This window comes from Schistocerca piceifrons, chromosome 2, assembly GCF_021461385.2.
Source record: "Schistocerca piceifrons isolate TAMUIC-IGC-003096 chromosome 2, iqSchPice1.1, whole genome shotgun sequence".
In the NCBI taxonomy this organism is placed as follows: Eukaryota; Metazoa; Arthropoda; class Insecta; order Orthoptera; family Acrididae; genus Schistocerca; species Schistocerca piceifrons.
This window is the reverse complement of record NC_060139.1, coordinates 914917269-914942730: the sequence shown is the minus strand read 5'-3', so window position 1 is coordinate 914942730 and position 25462 is coordinate 914917269. Positions and strand designations below refer to the sequence as shown.

At 44.2% G+C, this 25462-nt stretch overlaps 1 protein-coding gene across 2 annotated transcripts in view; it reads right to left on the bottom strand.

Annotated features, from left to right (window-relative positions):
- Positions 1–25462, bottom strand: part of LOC124776478 (neither inactivation nor afterpotential protein C) — a 372945-nt gene that overhangs the window by 142551 nt on the left and 204932 nt on the right. For both annotated transcript variants that reach the window (XM_047251492.1, XM_047251493.1), the window contains exon 17: positions 11622–11911. In XM_047251492.1, coding sequence (XP_047107448.1) covers positions 11622–11911 — 290 coding nt within the window. The remainder of the gene's footprint in view (positions 1–11621; positions 11912–25462) is intronic.

Here is a 25462-nt window from a genome sequence, read left to right as displayed (position 1 = left end):
GTGGGAGCCCAGAGAAAGGCAGCAGCAAATGTAACAGATTCTTTTATTGACACATCTGGACTGCTCAATACATTGGGTTAGTGGCTAGCTGGTCACTGAGTTCAACTGGGCTGACCTCCTGCACACCCCATATTGCTGACACAGTACTATACCATGCCAGTGGCCTCACTATGTGATCCAGTTATGTGAACCCCGTGCAAACATGTCACTGCTGTGGCTGCTATGGCCCGTGGTGCTGCCTGACAGTGGCTCTCTGACAATGGTGGATGGTGGTTGGTGTGCATGGGAAGCAACCTGCTGCTCCACAGGCAGGAGTTGGGCATGTCATTGGACATGACATGTTGTGGCCAGCTGCTCCATGGCACTATATCTGAGGAGAGGCATAATGGGCAGAACTGTTGCCATGTCATGGCCTCAAACAGGTGACCTCTGCTACCCGGTCCATAAGGCGTCGTTATTTGGCACAGCCTCATCATCCTGGCTGGGCTGTGACACAGAACAAGTCTATTATAAAAATGACCAGTACTTACAGCCAGCAGCTGTGCACTTGTTGTGCACTACTACCAGTCACATCTCTTAAAACGCTGCTGCCACTTTCAGTATGGAAATCTGCCTTGCCCCTTGCTGCACTGGTCGATACAGTACCACTGAGTTCACTGTTTCAGCAAGCTAAACTGTGTTGCAACATTGCGCTGGCCTTGTTGAATTATTACAGTGTAACACCCCATGCTCATCCATCATATGTTCTGCTGCAATACTCTGCTCAGACTCACACTAATATGTCTGTATATTGCTGTTATGGTACACATTGAATTCATTTTATAATTTGGTAAGTCCTATAATTGGACTAATTGGTAGTAACTCTTCCAATTTTTCAAATGCACCTTCACAATCTGATATCTAATGGAAATTATAACACTTTTTTCAATAAATGCATGAGCAGTCATGCTATTTCCTTAAACTTAATGGTTTTTAACTCTGAAAATGACTGCAATTATTTTCCAATCTTTGACGTTCGAAACCTCTACTAGTCCCTGATCTGTCTGCAACCATCGTGATTCATTACCTCCTGTGTAGTGCTATATTGAGAGTCAGGTATGCTGTGCATAATATCTTAAAAACCTCACTTAATCGTTTCACATCTTCCATATCTTTTGGAAAAATAATTATGTCGTACAGTTACAACATACATTGGTTTGGAGACTCATCTTCAACACTCCATCCAACAAACGCTGGAACGCATTTGTCCCTTTCCTTAAACCAAATGACACTTGGGGCTACTGGTAATGCCCCAAAGGAAATGTAAATGCCGTTTTGGACTGGAACTCTGGTGCTGCTTTCAACTGATGAAAGCTACTCTACAAGTCTCTGATAGAAAAGTACCTACACTGTCCCAAATTCTCGAGGATTTCTGTTATATATGGATGTATGTCCATATATGTCCATAACCATACGAATATTGAGCTACCTGTAATCACTTCAAAACTGATGTGGCTTAATTACATCTGCGCTCTTCTTTGGTATGTTTATCAACTGTGCACCATGGGGTTGGTAATTTCCTCAATAATATCATCACGTATCTGTCGGTTAATGAACTCCTCCTGTACCGGCTGTAGGTGATGCACTATATACGTGTTTACAGTACGCAGTCGATTCACTCCCAGCTGAGATACTGTATTGTGTTACTGGGATCACTCGCAAAGGTCCACAGGGATTAAACAGGCCCCGAAACAGCATTTTCTCGATTGCTGATTTCTCTGTTCCTTCCAAATGTATTATTTTCTTACTTAATACAGGCACACTATTGGCTTCCTTATCGTTAGGGTTCGAAGTTTCATCTAAAATATCCAAACTGGCGACCAACAGTCCCTTAGGTAAATTCATGTCTTCCGTTCCAAAATTATCTATAGTGACAGGTACTACGTGCTCGCCCTGTATTTCCCACATGTGTACAATACTCCTGTTCACAAAACACCATGCTTTATCTAATTCATCCTTTTCCCTCAGTGGCTCAACCACACATAACACGTTTACCAGCAGTTCTGTTCCTACGCTCAGACAAAGATTTCCTTAGTCTTAAGATAGGTTATCGAGTGAATTGAACCCTAGTCCTCTTGCACGCAGTTTAATCAGTTCGCCTTCCATGTGAGACGAAGCTTGCGACAGAGAGGCACTGACAACAGTTTTCTTCAGACTTAACAATGTGTCACTGTCTTCTAGGAGCACTGCCCAATGTCAAGTTTAGCTTGAATCTTACAAAAACAATCTAATTTTAAGACTGAGCAGTAACCATCACCTATATGAGGAAAACTTCCATATATTCCCTTATCTGTCGTCTGAAAATTTGACATTCCTGAACATAGCTAATGCATGCGATTATCACCTAGTTCTGCGCTGTGTAGAGTTTAACCGCTTCTTTCCCTTGAGGTCCAAACATGCCATAAGCATGTGCACATCTGTGTCCAATAAAAACTTGTGTTCTTTCCACCCACGTTGCAGTAGTGCTAAAATCTACCGGTAATGCCGCTCGCCGACACTCGGGCTTCCTTAATCATTTAACGGCTAATTCTTACCATTTCGTCCCTTCCTATTATGATCCTTATTCTGCGTACAGTCACATTTCTGGTGTTCAACTTTCCTACATCTTCCACACTGTGGCTGACAGCAATCTCGCCAAATATGCCCCGAATGTCCACAGCAGTAACATTTGACGTCCAAGAGAAAAATATTACTTCTATCAGGAACTCGAGTTACTGAGTGAATTTCTTCTAAAATATTGTTGTACCTATGGTTCTAGCTAAGTCCATAGGGAATAGTGTGCGTTCCTTGCTTGACACATCACGCGGCAGTCCCCATAAAACTGTGTCAAGCGCCCTTTGTTCTGCTCCCTGCTCAGGGAACCTATTCGTGTCATCACTCTCTATTAACTAGTAATTATTAACACTGATTTCCCTTTTTCTATCTACGAAACATTCGATGGGTTTGCCCCGTATTTGCGACAACCCGTTTACTTGTTCCCCACAATACATAAAACTATTTTGTTTTCTATATCGCTGTACTCAGCATTTCCTCAGAACTTCCGATGTCAGAGCTTTCTCAGGTCCTCGTGATAGATCACTTACGTTTTAGTATCACCTATTGAGCGTAATTTGGCCATAAATAACAGCCCAGCTTTGCAACTGTCCACAAACACATCTTCCCCTGACTTAGCCAAGAAAGGAGAAATCAATACAGTGGCATTAGTATCTGGGAATTGTATCGATAAAATGGACGAAGATCTGCGTTCTTTTGAAGAGTTTAACTCCTGTGCAGGTCTATAATTATAATCTGTCCTCATCTGAGCCACTTGATCTAATGAAGAGTGAAGCGCTTCAGGAGTGGTAACAACATGTTCCCCTGATTCACTCAGCGTAACGTTTACATCTAACAGCAGGACAAAATATAATAGGTCAAACACGGGGAAACAGTTAATCTTAGCTATGCCCAGGCCTCCTTACACACAGATCAAAAAAAGTTTTGTATCACCTCGGTTGCGAGAGTTCCGGAACCTGTACAGAAAATTGGAACAGAATGGTTCAAATGGCTCTGAGCACTATGGGACTTAACATCTATGGTCATCAGTCCCCTAGAACTTAGAACTACTTAAACTTAACTAACCTAAGGACGTCACACAACACCAATTGGAATAGAGAACAACATAAACATCATTTCCGCCCTTTTTATTGCTCATGAAAACCACACATTGCGTGTTGGACCACCATTCAGCGAGACCTTCAGAGGTGGTGGTCCACATTGCTGTGCACACCGGTACTCTTAATACCCAGTAGCACGTCCTCTTGCATTGATGCATGCCTGTATTCGTCGTGGCATACTGTCCACGGTGCCTTGTTAAAGGCACTGTTGGTCCAAATTGTCCCACTCCTCAACGGCGATTCGGCGTAAATCCATGGTTGGTGGGTAACGTCGTCCATAAACAGCCTTTTTCATTCTATCCCAGGCATGTACGATAGAGTTCATGTCCGGAGAACATACTGGCCGCTCTAGTGGAGCGATATCGTTATCCTGAAGAAGTAATTCACAACATGTGAACGATGGGGCGCGAATTGTCGTCCATGAAGACAAATGCCTCGCCAATATGCTGCCAATATGTTGCACTATCGGTTGAAGGATGGCATTCACGTATCGTACAGCCATTACGGCGCCTTCCATGACCAACAGTGGCATATGTGGGCCCCACATAATGCCACCCCAAAACATAAGCGAACCTCCACCTTGCTGCACTCGCTGGACAGTGTGTGTAAGGCATTCAGCCTGACCGGGTTGGGTTGCCTCCAAACACGTCTCCGACGATTGTCAGGTTGAAGGCATATGCGACACTCATCAGTGAAGAGAACATGATGCCAATCCTGAGCGGTCCATGCGGCATGTTGTTGGGCCTATCTGTACCGTGCTGCATGGTATCGTGCTCACAAAGATGGATCTCGCCATTGACGTAGGGAGTGAAGTTGCACATCATGCAGCCTATTGTGCAAAGTTTGAGTCGTAAAACGATGTCCTGTGGCTGCACGAAAAGCATCATTCAACATGGTGGCGTTGCTGTCATGGTTCCTCCGAGCCATAATTCGTAGGTAGCGGTCATCCACTACAGTAGTAGACCTTGAGCAGCCTGAGCGAGGCAAGTCATCGACAGTTCCTGTTTCTCTGTATCTTATCCATGTCCGAACAACATCGCTTTGGTTCACTCCGAAACGGCTGGACACTTCCCTAATTGAGAGCTTCTCCTGGCACAAAGTAACAATGGGGACGCAGTACTGAAGAGCTTTACCACACCTGCTCTTACTCGCTTCTTTCATTTGGCCTATTTTGCAGATCTCAGGAGCAGACCCACGCGCCGCCTTCCAGGCGGGATACGAAAGACCGTGTACCTCCCTCCTGGTGGAATGACTGGAACTGATCGTCTGTCGGACCCCCTCCGTCTACTAGGCACTGCTCATGCATGGTTGTTTACATCTTTGGGGGATTAGTGACATCTCTGAGCAGTCAAAGGGACTGTGTCTGTGATACAATATCCAAAGTCAACGTCTATCTTCAGGAGTCCTGGGAACCGGCGTGATGCAAAACTTCTTTTGATGTGTGTATTTAAAACAAATTACAGGTGGCGACTGAGCACAGGGGGCATTATGTCCCAGCAAATTACACTGCATACAAGTGACTGGGTGTATACGCACATACGTCTCTCTGGTGTTTTCTCTGAGGTCGTACAAATCTATTTCAGAGTCACTTTTCACAAACCACACTTTGAACCTAATCGCCAGTCTAACTGGCCAGAGACCTCCACCCTCTCTAACAGCAAACAGCCATAACATTTTGTCGTCACTCACCACGCTGCAATAATGACCCACGACATTGGTCGACATCGCTGGCTCTTCTGGCACCAGCTGTTACAGGCTGGCATACTTCTGGCACCAGTTGTTACAGGTAGGCGGCCCCGTAAGTGTCAGGATGGTCGAGCAGTCACTGAGAGTTAAAATAACAGGACGACAGCTCGGGATTGCGAGCACGACGGGTATGTAACAGTAGTTCCCCAGCGGCCGTGCAATCAGAAATGCAGCCATATATAAACATCATTCTTTATGTAGCAAGAACTCATGCGGTAGTGGTTGGTGGGGTTTCAACAATTTGCCTCAACCTCGGGCAGCAGAATCCATGCCACCGTAAAGAAAGCAGTGTGTCGGCACTGCACAGATGCCAGAAACCAGCAAGGTGGTCTCAGTATAGTCGCTGTGTCAGCGACCTTTGCAAGTGGGTCGCTACGTCAAACAATGGACAGCCACCAGCCCCCTGCGGTGGGTAAGGTGTGGGTTGCTGACAGGTGCAGGCTACCAGTCGGGGATTCGTCAGAGACATCCAGGAGTCGTTTGATGACAGTTGGGAGGAGACCCCAGCCGAATGGAACCCATCATGCATCAGCAGCATCATGCCTAGGAGTGGTCCAAAGACAAACAGATGACAGAGGTGGCAGCTAGTTGTAGACAAAGGCAGGTGCCCAACATCGGGTGGATGCCTAGTGTGGAGGAGTTCACAGCATAGACAGCAGGGTCTCCCTATCCCTATCTTTTTCTCCGTGTTTGTTTGTTTGTGTGTGTGTGTGTGTGTGTGTGTGTGTGTTCCAGCATAGCTTAAGAACAGCTTCATTACAAAGGCATTTACCCTTCTTACCAACAGAAAAAAACTAGCTCTAAGGCTGAGATATTCTTAACACTCTCATGGATGAGGCATGGGTGTGAATAGATGACATGTACAAATAATCGGAAACGAGTGATATTAGAACTGAAACCAGTATGTCTCTGGCTGCTAGGATACCTAGTGATAGATTCGATGACATTTAGCCCCATAGTATGACGTGTAAGTCATAACTCTGGAACTCTCTGAGCCATTTCAGGAATAGTTGGTACACATATGACCTACTTTTCTGAAAAAAAAGTAGGGTGGGGCTAGCACATCCTAGCACTTCTTAGAGCGTGTATGGGAGTGGGAGAGGAGGGGCGGGGAGGGGGTAGGAATAGGGGAGGCGAAATAATATTGCCTCCAATCAAGTTTTGTGTTAAATTAATATTATATCGAATTTGTTAAATATATCACTTTATGATTTGCATACCGTATTTTTACCTTTAAAACATTTAAATTAACTTTAGTTGGGTTTTACACTATAAGCAGATAATGGTCTTGTGGCAAGGAAGAAAGGAACTAAGGAATATTGTGTTTAACGCCCAGTCGATATCGAGGTCTTTAGAGGCGGAGCACAAACTCAAGTTGTGGAGGGGTGAGGAAAGAAATCGGCCGTGCCCTTCGAAAGGAACCATCCCGGCAAATGCCTGGAGCGATTTAGGGAAATCACGAAAAACCTAAATCTGGATGGCCGGATACGGGTTTGAACCGTCGTCCTCCCGACATCTTGTGGCATCAAAGGCTTCAACAATACATTAATTTCTCGTGCCACATCCGAAAAAAAACACGCCACGAAACAAATGGACACACAACATGAAATGGAGGCAGAAACTCTGTGCTTGGCTAACAAGTCATACAGTACGCATGTGTAACGACACCAACAAAAGAAATAAGCGTCTTAGTATGACAGAAGCAATGGAAAAAACAGCACAACTTCAAAAACCTTATGTAACACGCTAGATAACCCGATATATAATGATTTTCCAGTCGGAAATGAACGGAAAAAATAAAAATAAAAAACATTTTGCTGTTCGCAGATGACAAGCTGTAGACTGTACAGCAGATTTAAAGCTACCAGCATACACTATTAGCTTCATGTGAGGTATGTAAACAAATGTACCGGGTGGTTGTAATTAAATTTCTCCCATTTGCAACGTTACAAAACGGAAACTAATTACCGTACAATGACCACACTTGATATAATTAATGTCAGTGACATGAGGAAGAGAAATAATGCAAAATCAATTCAACTGAAACACATTTAATGTGCTGTTACGGTACGTCATACCATTATATACTGGTACTATTACTGCAACAAAAGGGGTTCAATGTGGCGCCCGTCAGTGTCCAGAAGAGTCAGAAAATCGTAGGATTGCATTCTGCGCAGTAGAACGAAGTTTGTCCGTAGGTATGCCGGCTACCTCTCTTGATATGCTGCGCTTCAGATCAGCACTTGTGTGAATGTTGCCCTGGTAAACCCTGACCTTCGGGTACCCGCACAACCAGAAACCACAGGGAGTGAGATCAGGTGGTAGTGCCGGCCAAGCATTTGGAAACGACCAGCTGATAATTCTATCGTTTCCAAATGTGTTTCGGAGTAGCAGGTGAACTTCACGAGCGATTTGCGATGGGGCCCCATACTGCATGAAAACTGTTGAGTTCAATGCGTCTCGCTCCTGTAGGGCGGGTCTGACATGCTGGCGAAACATACCGCAGGAACGCTGGCCAGTGACACTGCACGTCTTTGGTCACTGACCGCCAACCTGTCCAAAAAAGAAAGGGCCAACGATAAATGTAGCCGTGAAGCCACACCATATGGTGACACATTCACTACACAGAGGAACTTCATGCACAGTGACTGGAGATGTGGATGCCCACACTCGGCAATTCTGTGTGTTCACCTCACCCATCAGAGAAAAATCAGCTTCGTCTGTCCATAGGATGGTCGAGGGCCAGCCGTCGTCAACTTCAATCCTTGCGGTGCAAGCTGCTCTACGATATGGATCTTGTACGGATAACATTTGAGAGTAGTTCGAAGCACATTCCGTACAGTGGACCACGGGATGTTTAACTGTCGTGATACAGCACGCGCACGCGATAGGAAATTGCGCGCAGCGTTGTCTGCCATAGCAAGAGCGATTTAATTAACCACCTGTGGTGCAGCTGGTCATCGGCCTCTTTCCGGAGTGATGCCCAGTTCTCCAATTGATTCCAACTTATTCATCATGCTCCGCACAGTAGGTGGAGAAAGAGGACCCTCCCGTAATCCGTTCAGCCGGTGATATTCTCGAGGTGCAGCTGCAGAATTACTGTTGTTTTAATAGTAGAGCTTCACCAATAATGTCCTGCTCCTTTTGTCCAAGCTCATGACGTCACGTCAACAAGTGCACTGTGACTGGTCAGGTGTGCCAGACAATGAGTCACAATGACTGATCACGGCACCTGTCGGTCATAATTGGAACTGAACGGTGGCGCTGTGACGTATGGAAATCATGCATCCATTACTCTGGACATTAATGCTACGGAGTTTGATACTCGTACAGTAATTAATTTCCGTGTTCTAACGTGTTAAATAGGGAAAGTTTAATTATAAGCACCCAGTATATATCCACATCAATTCCAAATTTACTATAAAACCAAAATCTTTACACATACTGTAAACAAACAACATATAAAGCCCAACTCAATGATATACACTGTTCAAAAGAATTAAGGGAACACGTGTACCAAAGCCCGAGATGTGAAATCTATTTTGATACAGGTTCCATGGTGTTCTGCGGAGGCATCAGTGTTAACAGCCGTATGGAGCTTGTCATTGTCCATGGAGGCCTTATTGCTAGGCGTTACACTGAACAGATCCTGTTGGATCTTGTGGCGGCTGCTGCATATGGTGGTGGTCCTGAATTCCTTTTAAAGCTAGGGCCCATGTGGACGGCGTTAAAAGGGATGTCTTGTAAGCCCGAACAGTGAAGTAATGGAATGACCGACGATGAATCCCGACCTAAACCCGTCGTGTATAGGTGGATCATGCTCGATAGACGTGTTAGTGGTCATCTTGTTCCACTGGAGACTCTCATCGGCTTTCATTGAAAACTGGGAACTGATATCACAGGGTGATCTTTCTGGACTTATATGGAACATGCCACATAGGTGTCAGGCAGTGATAGAAGCTCGTAGAGGGCATACACGTTACTGAAGCTCTCGAAGTCCAATGGAAAGCAGCCAGGATGATGAAATGGAAGATTGTTTCCATTTTGTTTTCGATACCTGTCGAAAATATCAGTTCCTTTTATGTAAACGGTTGAGGATGTAACGATGTTTTGCGGTGTACCTAATTTGTGGAAGATAAAGGGATAATTTGGTAACATATCTCAGTCTTGAATTATTGCTCTATGGAATGTGGCAGATCTACATCTACATCTACATACATACTCCGCAATCCACCATACGGTACGTGGCGGAGGGTACCTCGTACCACAACTAGCATCTTCTCTTCCTGTTCCACTCCCAAACAAACGAGGGAAAAATGACTGCCTGTATGTCTCTGTACGAGCCCTAATCTCTCTTATCTTATCTTTGTGGTCTTTCCGCAAAATGTAAGTTGGCGGCAGTAAAATTGTACTGCAGTCAGCCCCAAATGCTGGTTCTCTAAATTTCCTCAGTAGCGATTCACGAAAAGAGCGCCTCCTTTCCTGTAGCGACTCCCACCCGAGTTCCTGAAGCATTTCCGTAACACTCGCGTGATGATCAAACCTACCAGTAACAAATCTAGCAGCCCGCCTCTGAATTGCTTCTATGTCCTCCATCAATCCGACCTGATAAGGATCCCAAACGCTGGAGCAGTACTCAAGAATAGGTCGCATTAGTATTTTATAAGCGGTCTCCTTTACAGATGAACCACATCTTCCCAAAATTCTACCAATGAACAGAAGACGACTATCCGCCTTCCCCACAACTGCCATTACATGGTTGTCCCACTTCATATCGCTCTGCAATGTTACGCCCAAAATTATGTTCGCGTAATTCTTCTGAGCAGTGTATGCCTCAGCTTTGTTCTGCATGCAGACTAATGTAAAATGTGTGACACTTTATAATAGCTCCTTTTGCAGATATAAATGTTGTTGTTGTTGTGGTCTTCAGTCCTGATACTGGTTTGATGCAGCTCTCCATGCTACTCTATCCTGAGCAAGCTTCTTCATATCCCAGTACCTACTGCAACCTACATCCTTCTGAATCTGCTTGGTGTATTCATCTCTTGGTCTCCCTCTACGATTTTTACCCTCCATGCTGCCCTCCAATGCTAAATTGGTGATCCCTTGATGCCTCAGAACATGTCCTACCAATCGATCCCTTCTTCTAGTCAAGTTGTGCCACAAACTTCTCCTCTCCCCAATCCTATTCAATACCTCCTCATTAGTTACGTGATCTACCCATCTAATCTTCAGCATTCTTCTGTAGCACCACATTTCGAAAGCTTCTATTCTCTTCCTTTCCAAACTATTTATCGTCCATGTTTCACTTCCTTACATGGCTACACTCCATACAAATACTTTCAGAAATGACTTCCTGACATTTAAATCTATACTTGATGTTAACAAATTTCTCTTCTTCAGAAACGCTTTCCTTGCCATTGCCAGTCTACATTTTATATCCTCTCTACTTCGAACATCATCAGTTATTTTGCTCCCAAAATAGCAAAACTCCTTTACTACTTTAAGTGTCTTATTTCCTAATCTAATACCCTCAGCATCACCCGACTTAATTCGACTACATTCCATTATCCTCGTTTCGCTTTTGTTGATATTCATCTTATATCCTCCTTTCAATTAAATACTTTTTTGATAAGAGTCGATATAATCCAAAGAAGAGGTTAAAATGTAACAACAATTTTTCGGAAAGAACATAAACAATAAACCCACTGAAAATGGTACAGAAATGCTGAAACATGTGTGGGTGAAAAGAGAGTCTTGCATAAGACTGAATTCCTCTGCAGTTTTACTGTCAGTAGATTTATTTCATTTTCTTATCTGATGCAAAGTTTGGATGAGTAAGGAAGTGGAGTAAGTGAGGTTGCCAGCTACCAGCTAGCGATGCAATAAGGAAGTGTGTGCATACTGAAATTCCAAACGTTTGAAAGTTCAAATGGTTCAAATGGCTCTGACCACTATGGGACTTAACATCTGAGGTCATCAGTCTCCTAGACTTAGAGCTACTTAAACCTAAGGACATCACATACATCCATGCCCGAGGCAGGATTCGAACCTGCGACCGTAGCAGCAGCGCGGTTCCGGACTGAAGCGCCTAGAACCGCTCGGCCACAGTGGCCGGCCGTGTGAAAGTGGTGGAATGCTCTTTAACGGCCAGAGAGTTGTGTTGAGCACCCGCAGACTCACCTGCGGATGAACTCTGCGAAGGTGATCCTGTGCGGGTAGCCGCTCTGGCGCGCGCGTGCAGTGTCCACCACGGAGAGCGCTCGCAGCTGCTGGCGCACCACCTCTGGCTGGAAGCCGCGCGGCGCGCCCGTCAAGTCGGCTCGCAGGCAGCGCACGAAGTGTGTGCCACCGCTGCCCGCGCCCACCGACAGGTTCTTCAGCAGCTCCAGGCTGACGGCACGGAACACCGCCGCCGCCGTGCGCATGCGCCGCGTCTGCGAGTACTGCCCGCGAGACTCGGTGTTGAACCTCTGTGGACCGAGAACGTGCTCGTCAGTTGCCGCCGGTCACCTCTGCCTAAAAGTCTTTTATTACGAACAACTTAAGTTGAAAGTGACACACGGATAATGTTGTGGGAAGGCTAACAAAACACTGCGTTTTATTGGCCATTAAAATTGCTACACCAAAAGAAATGCAGATGATAAACGGGTATTCATTGAACAAATATATTATACTAGAACTGACATGTGATTACATTTTCACGCAATTTGGGTGCATAGATCCTGAGAAATCAGTACCCGGAACAACCACCTCTGGCCGTAATAACGGCCTTGATACGCCTGGGCATTGAGTCAAACAGAGCTTGGATGGCGTGTACAGGTACAGCTGCCCATGCAGCTTCAACACGATACCACAGTGCATCAAGAGTACTGACTGGCGTATTGTGACGAGCCAGTTGTTTGGCCACCATTGACCAGACGTTTTCAATTGGTGAGAGATCTGGAGAACGTGCTGGCCAGGGCAGCAGTCGAACATTTTCTGTATCCAGAAAGCCCCGTACAGGACCTGAAACATGCAGTTGTGCATTATCCTGCTGAAAAGTAGGGTTTCGCAGGGATCGAATGAAGGGTAGAGCCAAGGGTCGTAACACATCTGAAATGTAACGTCCACTGTTCAAAGTGCCGTCAATGCGAACAAGAGGTGACCGAGACGTGTAACCAATGGCACCCCATACCATCACGCCAGGTGATACGCCAGTATGGCGATGACGAATACATGCTTCCAATGTGCGTTCGCCGGTATGTTGCCAAACACGGATGCGACCACCATGATGCTGTAAACCGAACCTGGATTCATCCGAAAAAATGGCGTTTTGCCATTCGTGCACCCAGGTTCGTCGTTGAGTATACCATCGCAGACGCTCCTGTCTGTGATGCAGCGTCGAGGGTAACCACAGCCATGGTCTCCGAGCTGATAGTCCACGCTGCTGCAAACGTCGTCGAACTGTTCGTGCAGACGTTGCAAACGTCCCCATCTGTTGAGTCACGGATCTAGACGTGGCTGCACGGTCCGTTACAGCCTTGCGGATAAGATGCCTGTCATCTCAACTGCTAGTGATACGAGGCCTTTGGGCTCCAGCACGGCGTTCCGTATTACCCTCCTGAACACACCGATTCCACATTCTGCTAACAGTCATTGGTTGTCGACCAACGCGAGCAGCAATGTCGCGATACGATAAACCGCAATCGCGATATGCTACAATCCGACCTTTATCAATGTCGGGAACGTGATGGCACGCATTTCTCCTCCTTACACGAGGCATCACAACAACGTTTCACCAGGCAATTCCGGTCAACTGCTGTTTGTGTATGAGAAATCGGTTGGAAGCTTTCCTCATGTCAGCACGTTGTAGGTGTCGCCACCGGCGCCAACCTTGTGTGATTTCTCTTAAAAGCTAATCATTTGCATATCACAGCATATTCTTCCTGTCGGTTAAATTTCGCATCTGTAGCACGTCATCTTCGTGGTGTAGCAATTTTAATGGCCAGTAGCGTAACTACTAAAGAGACTGCCTACACTACGCTTGTCCGTCCTCTTTTACAATACTGAAGCGCGGTGTGGGATCCTTACCACCAGATAGGACTGACGGAGTACATCGAAAAAGTTCAATGGTAGCACGTTTTGTATTATCGACAAAAACATCAACAAGCAGTGACACTGAAACGCGAGCTGTATGCGCGGTTGCACCATCTTGTTGAAAATAACCGTTCAGTATTTCACGTAACACAAATTCTCTTATGCTTGGGTACAAAATATCACTGTAGTACCTTTGTGCGTTTATCGTAACGTTGAAAAACATGGGACCCTCAATCCGACGTCTAGGAATTGCAATACAAACTCCTATTTTCACAGAATTAAGTGGTTCCTCATGAATACACAATGGATTTGCAGTACTCCACATACGAGAATTTTTCGAGTTCATGTACCCGGATAAATGAAACCACGCCTCATCAGTGAAAAACGTTTCATTAAGAATATCCCTTCCATTTTGTTGAACGAAATTTTTGAACCAATGAGAATAATGCAGTCTCTTACCATGATCCGTATTTCTCAGTTCTTGCACTACTGTCACTTTGTACGGGAAAAGTTCTAATTTTTTCCTTACAGCTCTGTGTGCCGTTCCGACACCAACATCGATTTCCTTACGGACTTGTTCGGACTCATGGACATTTTATCGGAAATATCGAGTAGTTTATCCTCAGACAAAACGCTAGGAAGACCACTTCTCGGTGCATCTGTCACTGAACCCGTGCTTCGAAATTTGTTAATCAAATCTCGCACAGTATTGCGATGTGGGAGTGTAGTCTCCGGGAAAACGGAATTAAATGTCTGACGAACTGAAACTGTGTATTTACCGCCAGCTTTGAACACTTGTTCGACTAAAAACGTACGTTCTTCAATGGTTAGCATTTTAACAGTGACAAAAACGAAACAAACGAACAAAGGAACTAAACTTAAACGTTCATGTCAACACGTAAAGACAGACACCAACGATACAACTGACGCTGGCTGAGATAAACGAAACAGTGGAATGTTGGGAGAGTCAACTTGAAGGGAAGTAACCCAAGCAGGCGAATAATCATACGGCACGCGCGGCTAACAATCATACGGCACTGCGGAGAGACTTTTTGAACACGCCGTATAAGTCTGTAGTGTGCTCACCTTACTGTTGCTCCTGATGCAAGAAGAATTGGTGTATTAAGAAGTGGAATTTGTGTAGGGTTAAAAGATTGATTTCCTATTGGTGGTCGTAGTATTCCTAATTCAATAGCGATTTGAAAGAATAGGAAAAATGACTTCCAAACATTTTAAAACATTTACATTTACCTCGTTGTGAAAGTATATACTTACAAACATAGCAAATCATTTTTAAAAAGCCCTGAAACGCGACTTTTTGTTTTGCCCTTTCTAAGCTCACATTTAGAGAAATCATTACAAGCATCATTTAATACTGTCTTATTCCTTCGCCCCTGGACTTGATAACATCCTGGATTCGATTAGGAAGTGAGTCTAAAAGGTTGTGCATGTACGCCGCATCCAGGGTAATCCACCCGCTGAGGATTTGATCGCGCAATTCAATCGAATTGCTGGGATGCCAATTCCGATGTCGGCGTTTTACCCACCGTTCCAGGTCCTACAGATTTTCTATGGGCTTCTTGTCAAGTGATTTTACAGACCCGTCGACATATAAAAGAATGGGGGAATGTTCAGAAAACCAGTCACATATTCCTCCAGTCCGACGAACTTAGCCTTTGTCGTCTTTAGGTTGCTGTGTGAGCAATGGCCTCTTGCGATGTGATCAACTCCAAATGTTTATTGCAAGCAATTCCCGTCGCAATTTCCTCCTGGTAACAGATTAAGATGGACCTTCATTCAGTGCCTGCAGCGATTACTGTCGATTTTTCGAAGCGATTTTGATTCACAAATCGTCAAACGCGTCTCCGATACTCTCACAAGGAAGCCCTTGATTGCGAGGTGGCAACAGGGCAATGATATTTACGGCATTCGACGCCCCACATATTGTCAACCATGCAACCACAATATTGGCTGCTCATGGAAACAGGGGACTGTACAGGAGGTATCCAATGGTGAGCGCAGCTTGAGACTACAGAGCGTAGCTGAACTGCTTAGTCAAGTAACACACAACAGTGCTACAGTGCAAGTGGTGTTGATGCGAAGTAGAGCGATGCAACGATACACAAAGCAAACATTGCTTTATATCTGCAACAACAGTTGCCGAAGTTGATATTTCGTAAGAAAGGAACCGAAGGAATGTCGCAGAGTGGGAAAGAAGTGGCTGATGAAATATTAGCGTTTTGCAGGGTGAGTCAGTTGAATGTCTGGTTTTGTATACGCTCGACAGTGCGGACAATTTACAAGAGGAGTACAACGATGACGATATGAGCTTAACGAGTGAAAGTGGTACTGAAACGGATGTCAAGCCTTGTAGTTCATAACCCTTGTCGGACAGGGAGCCATAAATTCCGTCTTCAGGGAAACGTAATAAAGAACATTCGCTGTCCAAGGAACGGGTACTAAACATAGTTACGTACGCGAAAATCATCGGTAGTATAGTAAGAAAACAATTATGAACAATTTAGAATAAGTCAGAAACAATAAGACAGGGCGGCGAATAAAAAAACTACGGGTATTCAAGGGAAGACAAGGCGCACTTGTTACAAGAACAAGTGTTTGCGCGTTTCAAAGATGCTCGATGCAGTTTACAGGACGTGCATGGCTGTGACCTACTGCATTAAGCACACCAGATTGCGCGCGACTTAGATTACACTGATTTCAAGGGAAGCAGTGGATGGTTGCGAACTTCAAACAGTTCTACAGAATTGGAAGACGTGAGATACCGAAATTTCAAACAACAACTCGACGATGCATAACAAACTGCGGAATCGGCCCGAAAATTTGAAGACGAGACAAATAAACTTACCCCATCGTTCAGTAAGGAATTTGGAGAGGAAATCCATATGAAAAGAACTCTGGGAATCAGAGGTTCCAAGAGAGTTGTACCACGTGTAGAAGTACGAAACCGGAATTTGGTTGCAATAATTACACGTCTGTTGTTTAAACTTTTAAACAATATTTTACTCGAAATAATCTCCATTGCTATTTATACATTTCTCCCAGCAGAGAGCGAGCCATTTTCGTACATTTTCAAATGAACTGCAGCGTTGAGCTAGAGTGTGCCCCAATGATGCAAATAGATGATAATCGGACGGAGTCTGGAGAATAAGCCGCTTGCACTAGTGTTTCTCGACTGAACCCCTCGATCGTTTCCCTGACCCGTTTTGCTGTGTGTGTTGGGGCGTTTATCATTGAGAAACATGACTGTGTTACCTTTTTCCATATCCCGGTCGTTTTTCACATAATGCTCGATTTAAATCGATCATTTGCTGTTGGTAGCGATCAGTGTTAACGGTTTCGTCAAGTTTTAGCGGCTGATAATAGATAAAACCATTCTGATCCCACCAAACACAGGGCTTTGTCTTCTTTCCAAAGCGATTTGGTCTTGCAGTGGATGTCGATGGTTTTCCTGGACTCACTCATGATTTACGACGCTTAGAATTCTCAAAATATATCCATTATTCATCACCTGCCACTATTAGTTGGAGAAACGACTTTCTTTTGTATCTGGCGAGCACCATTTCACAAGTGGTCTTTCGATTTGCTTGCTGTCTTTCATTCAGTTCATGCGGAACCCATTTTCCCACTTTCTGTGCCTTTCCCACAGTTTTCAACAGAAGAGAAACAGCTTTCTGCGTCACACTCAATTGTTCCGCCAGTTCCTGTTGAGTTTGAATATCATCTTCATCCAATAAGGCCTGCAATTCGTTGTCTTCGAACTTTATCGGTGGTTTATCGCGCTCGTCGTTTCTCACGTCAAAATCACCACTTTTGAATTTTTTGAACCACTAGAAACACTATGTTTTTCCTAGAGCAAGTTCCCCGAAAGCTTCAACAAGCTTAAGACGCGATTCTGCAGCAGTTTCCTTCAAATGATAACAGGAAACAACGATGTCTGCAAATCGTAGTTCCTAGGCACAAAACTCGACATGTTTACGGGTTTGAAACAGATACCGACGTATGGAACTTGGGTTACTGTGTGCTGACAATCGTCGTCAGCGGTTACGGGAAGCAGATGGCGCTGCAGAAGCGGTCTCACTGGCCCTGCACTGACGGCTAAAGGGAAATTCCGGTTTCATTCTTGTTACACCTGGTATGAATATCAACTAACATTGATGCCTTAACGCATTCGTATACAATTATGCCGACTATTAATCTGGATGGTAAATTGGCTGGAAAGTTATTTATTGTGTTGCGAGAAGTAGGAGGTGCTCTGCCCTCTATGATTCTTCCTCGTGTGCATGAACCTGCAAGGTCAGTAAGGAATATTTACGTCACAGCAAGCAGGAGTGAGAAAATGGGCGTAAGAGAACTACAGGTACGGTATGAGCACTGCCTTTGGCCAACAACTAATCAAAATAACTTGTTTTGCTCAATTCCTGGTCTGCATATAAAAATCATATTCCTTTAGAGCAAACCATCCCTCCTGAAAAGTGCATGATGTTGCCATTAATACCAATTGAAACCACTGGAGAAATTCAGCCTCTCGATGTTTGTTTTTCTGCATCCACATCTACATATGTATTCCGCGGGCCACCGAACAGTGCGTGGCGGAAGGCACCACGTACCACAACTAGTCATTTTCTTTCCTGCTCCACTGGCAAATAGTGCGATGGAAAAACGACTGCCTAAAAGCCTGTGTGCGAGCCCTAATTTCTCACATCTTATCTCCTGGGTTTTTATGCAAAATGCACGTTGGCGGCAGTAGAGTCGTTCTGCAGTCACCCTAAAATGTCGATCCTCTAAATTTTCGCAATAGTGTCTTGCGAAAAGACCGTCGCCTTCCTTCCAGGGATACACATTTGAGTACACAAATCATCTCTGTAATAGCTCCATGCTGATCGAAACTACCTATAACAAATCTGTCAGTACGCCTCTGAATTGCTTCGGTGTCTTTCTTTAGCCCGATCTGGTGGGGATCCAAAACACTCGAACAGTACTTAAGAACTGGTCGCAGTAGCGTTCTGTATGCTGTCTCTTGTATAGATGAGTCACACTTTCACAGAATTCTCCCAATAAAACGAAGTCAAGCATCCTAACCTAACGTGTCATTTCACTTAATGCCGCTTTGTAACGTTACGCCAAGATATTTGACTTGTCAAGCAGCACTCTACTAATGCTGTACTCGAACTGTAGGGTTGTTTTCGCTATAAAGCAGCATTAACTTAATTTTTCTACATTCAGTCCAAGCTGCCATTCATCTCACTAACTAGAAATTCTGTCTAAGTCATCTTGTATGTTCCAACAGTCACTCAACGATCGTTTTCCCGTACACTACAGCGTCATCAGCGAATGGCCATAAATTGCTGCTAGCCCTATCTGTTAGATCATTGACGTAGACCTATGTAGGGAGTAAGAGTGGTCCTATCACACTTCTGTGGGGCACTTCTGACGATACCTTTAGCTCTGAAGAACTCTTGCCGACGAACTGGTTTCTATTACTTAAAAAGTCTTCGAGCCACTGAAATATCTGGGAACTTAAACCGCATGCTCGGACCTTCGTCGACAGTCTGTAGCTGGGCATAGTCTCAAACACTCTCCAGAAACGTAACTATATCTGAGGATTATGTTACAGGGAGCTTTGTAGCGATCGTGGCGGCACGTCGAGAGGTAATCGACTTTGAACGTGGGTAATCATCGGCATAAGACGCACGAGCTATAGCATACGAGGTGCGTCAATAAATAATGAGACTGATTTTCTTTGCAAGATATGGCAACCCTGCAGGCTTGCATAGGCACAATATCTTTGACCTTGGTCTGTAAGTTGCTTCTAGTCCAAGTGGCACATCGATGCAACTGCTCAGTCGTGAGTTGTGCAGTAATAAGTTAACACGTGTTTGTGTCTCTCGTCACGGAAATGGAACCACATAATATTGCGCACCAGTATACCATTTCTTTTTGAATTAAATTGGGTGAAAACGCTACGACAACTTATGGTAACTTTCAGAAGGCTTTTGGAGAGGAGGTTATGTCAAGAGATCAAGTTTTTCGTTGGCATAAAATGTGTAGTGAAGGCAGAACGAATGTTGAAGATGAAGACCGCAGTGGTCGGCCATCAACCTCACGGACGGATGTCAGCTTGGCCAGGGTGCGTGAACTCGTGCGATCTGATCGAAGATTATCTGTGAAAATGATTGCAGAAGAACTGGACATCAATCGAGAAACGGTTCGTCTAACAATAACTGAAGGTCTTGATATGAGAAAGATTTGTGCAAAAATGGTCCCCAAAAATCTCTCACCGCGATAGCGAGAAACACGGAAAAATGTGGCAGCCGATCTGTTACAGCAAACGGAAATCAATCCAGAATTGCTGAGCCAAGTTATCACTGCTGACGAAAGTTGGTTTTTAGGTACGATCCAGAGACAAAACGCCAAAGTTCGGAATGGTGCTCAAAGGGATCACCTAGACCAAAAAATCTCGCATGTCAAAGTCAAAAGTGAAATGCATGCTTGTGTGCTTCTTTGATTCCAAGGGAATTGTTCATAAAGAGTGGGTGCCTTCTGGACAAACAGTTAACTAATATTACTGCAAAGAAATTTTAGAAAGACTTCGTAAAAGAGTTCTTCGTGTCTGTGCCAACATTGCTGATAATTGGATTCTGCATCACGATAAAGCGCCATCCCATACTACTCTGTCAGTACAGCAATTTTTAACCCCAAAACAAATTTCAGAACTACCGCCACCTTATTCACCAGATATCGCTCCGTGCGACTTTTTTCTATTTCCAAGAGTCAAAACGGCGGTCAAGGGACACCATTTTCAAACAACACAAGATGTCCAAAAAGCTGTGACGAGGATTTTGTAAGATATTACAGAAGATGAGTTCCAGAAATGCTACCATCAATGGCAGAAGAGCTGGCAAAAGTGTGTGCAATAAGAAGGGAACTACTTTGAAGGAGACAACACTAAACTTGACTAAAACGGTAAGCAACATTTTTTTTCACATCAGTCTCATTACTTTATTGTTGCACCTCGTACAGGAGATTAAACAAGATTGCAGACCTCTGAGGTCAACAATGTCCGTGTCTTTGAAACGTATTATCGCACTGTCTGGGGCTACGTCTTGAAGGACAGCCAGTTTCACGATAAGCTTCACGACAAACAGTTTCGCATTCTGTTGCATGCCGTCCCATTTCATCATTTCATCACCCTGTTACACCAGGATATTCCATATGCATTCTTAAGAGTGGATACGTAGCTGAAGGTCCTTCACGGTTTGTAACTCCCAAGGAGATCGCCTTCGATCTCGGTGATGTGAACCTTTGTAATCGCTGTGGGATGCCATCTTTTATTTGGTTTTTATCGTGCAAGATAGAGGTCTGTCTGAACGTTTCTTGAATATCGACGATTTCCGTAATACATACATCCCATAGAATGTTGATCTCTGCATCTCCCGGACGCTCGTTTTCTATCGCCTTCCTGACTTACATGGTGCGTCATAGCAGCTAATGTTTTTCCTGTTACAGTTGTTCACAGTGAGCCTTACTAAAGACTGAAGTTGCTACCTCTCACTCAAGGGATTCCTTGACAGTGAGGATCTTTTTCCGACCACAATTCCGACGTTGTGTTTCGTGGCCACGTGTGTTATACCCTTGTTTGTAGACACCTTGAGCAGTCCGTCGCGAAACACCAACAAATCGAGCAACTTCGCACACCGTATGACTACGGGCTATGCCAAACACAAATGCCCCTTTGTTGCCGCTCTGTCACGGCCTTACATTTACCCATGTTTACGTACAATGTCCGCTTGAAACATAAGTGTCTCATTGACCCGTTACTGCTTTATGCTCACAAAGAGGCGGAGAGGGCGTGATTTAACACTTCACTCGATCGCTGTGCGCACTACGGCGACTAATTTTACAACTGGTGAGCTTATCTAATTTTCTTTCTAACAAGTACAGGGCATAGGCAAAATAATATGAACAGTGGTAGTAAAGGGATGGTTGTTTTTGGCGGTCAACTACGCAGGTAAGGCATGTGTCGCGCTGGACTGTGCGTGTTCAGTACGGACTAGGCATCAGTGCAGGTTGTTTACGAGTAGTGTACACTTCGTACTTGCATTCAGAAGCCGAGATCGACGTGCAATGAAAGACGTGCAATGAAAGACATAACAGAGTTCCAAAGAGGGCAGATTGTGAGGGCCCGATTAGCTGGAGCGTCAGTAACCAAGACAGCTGACTTATTGAATGTTTCAAGAGCAACTGTTTCAACAGTCATGACAGCCTACATAAAACGAGGAAAGACATCATCGTGTAAACGTAATAGTGGGCGCAAATCACAACTAAATGACAGAGATCGTCGTACGCTAATACGAATTGTGTCAGAACAACTCGAAACTACGGCGGCTAAAGTGACTACAGAGCTCAATAGCCATCTTCGAGACCCTGTATCTAACGACACTGGCCACCGAGAACTCCATAATGCGAATATTCATGGACGAGTTGCTATACTGAAACCATTAGTGACGACAACCAACACAAAGAAGCGTAAAACATGGTGTCAGGAGCATAAACCTTGGACGGCTCATCAGTGGTAATACGTCATATGGTCCGACGAGTCAATGTTTTCACTATTTTCAACATTGGGCCGGGTTTACGTCTGGAGACCGCCAAAAGAACCCTACAGTCCTGATTGATTGATTGATTCCAATGGTTAATAATGGAGGTGGAACTGTTATGGTGTGGGCAGCCATACCATGGAATTCTACTGGTCCCATAATTACTCTCAAAGGCCGTATTACAGCCAACGATTATGTGAACATTTTAGGTGATCAGGTGCACCCCATGATTCTATTGTTCTTCCCCAACAATGATGTCATATTTCAGGACTATATCGCACCAATTCACACAGCCAGGACAGTACAATCGTGGTATGAGGAGCATGCAACTGACCTGCAGCGTCTTCCCCGGCCAGCACAGTCCCCGGACTTGAACATTATCAAATCCTTGTGGGCCGCTCCAGATCAGATTTCCGCCTCCCTCGTCACTACAGGGGTTAGAAGAGGCTTTGATCGAAGAGTGGCATAATATTCCACTGGAGACTCTACAATCATTATATGCCAGCATTCCAAGAAGAATCGCAGCTGTATTATGGGTAAATGGGGGTCCAACTCCTTATTAATATACCATTCCCAAGTAAGTACAGGTGTTCACGTTATTTTGCCTATCCCCTGTAAGTGCCAAATAATGTCGAAAATTATTTTTCTCGTTAAACAGATCTGACGGTTTCATTGTTGAGACGTTTAATTTTTTACGTTCTTTTTTACGCATTTTCTTTGTCCAGGTGTTGTATAAATACCCTGTTGTTTGCACTTAATTCGTCTCTTTTGTCAGAGACCTGTACGATATTAATTCGTTGTGAAAGGACTTTGCTTCTTAGTATCGAAAAAAAGTGAAGTTTTTACTTAAAAGTTTTGTGGTGTATGCCGCTAGGCTGTAGCCTACATAGCCTACATGTAAATGCAGTCCTGATAATAATTATTCCATGTAATACGTGCAGTTGTTGTTTGGCCCAAACCGATGGCCAGAGCAAGCAAATTATTCTAGTGTACAATTTTTACGCTGTAATGACACACAATGTTCTTGTAGTACCACTTTTGATGTAGTTTGTAAAGCGGATGATAGGTATGAATGTATTAAATATACTGACCTATATCTGTTCCAGTATGATAAACTAGTTGATCGTTGCATTAAGGACGTATTATTCATATTGTGCAGTTTGCCCATAAATTTCAATTCAGTGCCATTTCGATTTTATTGAGGCAGATACGCCAGTAAAAACTCAGTTATACAAAGGAGATGCCTCAAATCTTTACTCAAATTTTAACATCCCACCGTCTGCAACAGATAATATTCCAAAACGTGTTGAAGATGGTATAGAATTCGTATTAAATACGTATGTTTCCACTGCATGTGACAACATACGAGGGTTGAATGAAAAGTGATGCCTCCACCTTCCTTAAATGGGTTTGGATGGGAATATTTTAATAAATCAAACGCAGAAATAATCCTTAGAATGTTATCTTCAATTACCAGTATTCACTTTTCCACATAATCATCAGCCAATTGGATACATGTCTGCCAACGATGAACAAATTTTCTGTAGCCGTCACGGAAGAAGTCGACACTCTGTTTCCGCAACCACAGTCTCACAGTTCTCTCAACGTCTTCAACAGAAGCATAATGATGTCCCCGCAGATCTTCTTTCATTATCGAGAACAGATGGAAGTCAGACGGTGCTAAATCTGGATTGTATGGAGGATGCCGTACGGTGGTGTGATTCAGTCTCTGAAGTTCAGCTGTGGTGGCACGTGAAGCAATAATGTGACCCACACGTGAAATGCCGATTGTGCTTGCAATTTCTCTTTGAGTGATATGACGACCGTCCTGAATCAATCTGTCAATATTTTGCTCGTGAAACTCGGTGGTTGCTGTCCAACTCTTTGTTTGTCACGCAGGTCAGATGTTCACGCCTCAACAGTTTTAAACTTACTCGTCCAACGACGCAAAGTACTCACATCAACACAATCATCATAAACTGCTTTCGTTCTCTGACGAATCTCCTTTGTGGTGACACCTTTTGCTGTCAAGAATTCAATGACTGCACGTTGCTTAAATCGCACTGATCGACCGTCTGCGCAGCGTTGCATACTTTACACTGTAACAAATGCTAAGGCTTTCAGCCAACTGGAGCTGTAGAGAAGAGGCTACGGAACAAGCCAGTACCTGCCGCATACCAATGTTGAAGAGTTACGAAGGTGGAGGCACTACTTTTCAGTCACCTCTCGTAACATGTGAAACATTTTTCAAAGTCTATTGTGATTCATTGTACGAAACTTACAGTACTTTTGTTTTTTCTTTTCATTCCCTCTGTAATATAATATTGAAGCATATGTGAAAATAATTTCCCTCTTACTTACACGTACTGTATGTGAGATGAAATTTTAAGACAAGGTAGAGGTAAAAAGAGAATGAGTGAGTGTGTGTGTGTGTGTGTGTGTGTGTGTGTGTGTGTGTGTGTGTGTGTGTGTGTGTGTGAGAGAGAGAGAGAGAGAGAGAGAGAGAGAGAGAAACGCAATTTACCGTGGTGTATATATAACAGAGATAATTGTGATGATGATTGTGCAGAGTGTGTGTGTGTGTGTGTGTGTGTGTGTGTGTGTGTGTGTGTGTGTGTGTGTGTGTGCGTGCAGTTAGGAAGGAAAAGACTTATGCTATTTTATACATGTATCTTCGACCCTGGCAACTACTGAAATGAAGGCTTTTGAACTACCAATACACATATTCGAAATTGGTACCAGAAGCTTGCATCTACATACTGATTGGCTGACTCATTTTAATACCATACTATGATTGGCTGGTGAAGGGAAGGGGAAAAGGGGGTAAAAATAGAAGTGGCTAGTTCCACAACAATGTTTTATTTTTTTTTTTTAGCACAAGTGACTTAGTTCTGCTATTGTGGTTTGATTGGCTGGGTATAGGGGGAGGTGGAAGGGACCGAGGGTACAAAGCGCAATTGGGCTAGCTCCACAGCTCTGGATTTTATTTTTAAATTTCCCACTAGCCTGTTGAGTCAGATCCACCATCATGGATTATAAAAGGCCGAAGAGAGACAGGAGGGCGCATGGCTTGTCACATGATAGATAAGAAGGGGAATGGCTTGTCACGTGATGTATAAGGAGGGCGTGGCGTGTTACGTGATAACGTGTGTTGTGCAGTGGCTCTAGTATGCCTGCAGATACCGTCACGTCGTTCTTCCTCAGTTCTGAGCTCACAATGTGAATGCGTAAAGATAACTAGAAAACAGTGTCTTCCTCCGAGTATGCCCAGAGATTTCGCCTGATTTCATGCAACCCCACATAATGCAACTGTCATGAAGTTCCTTC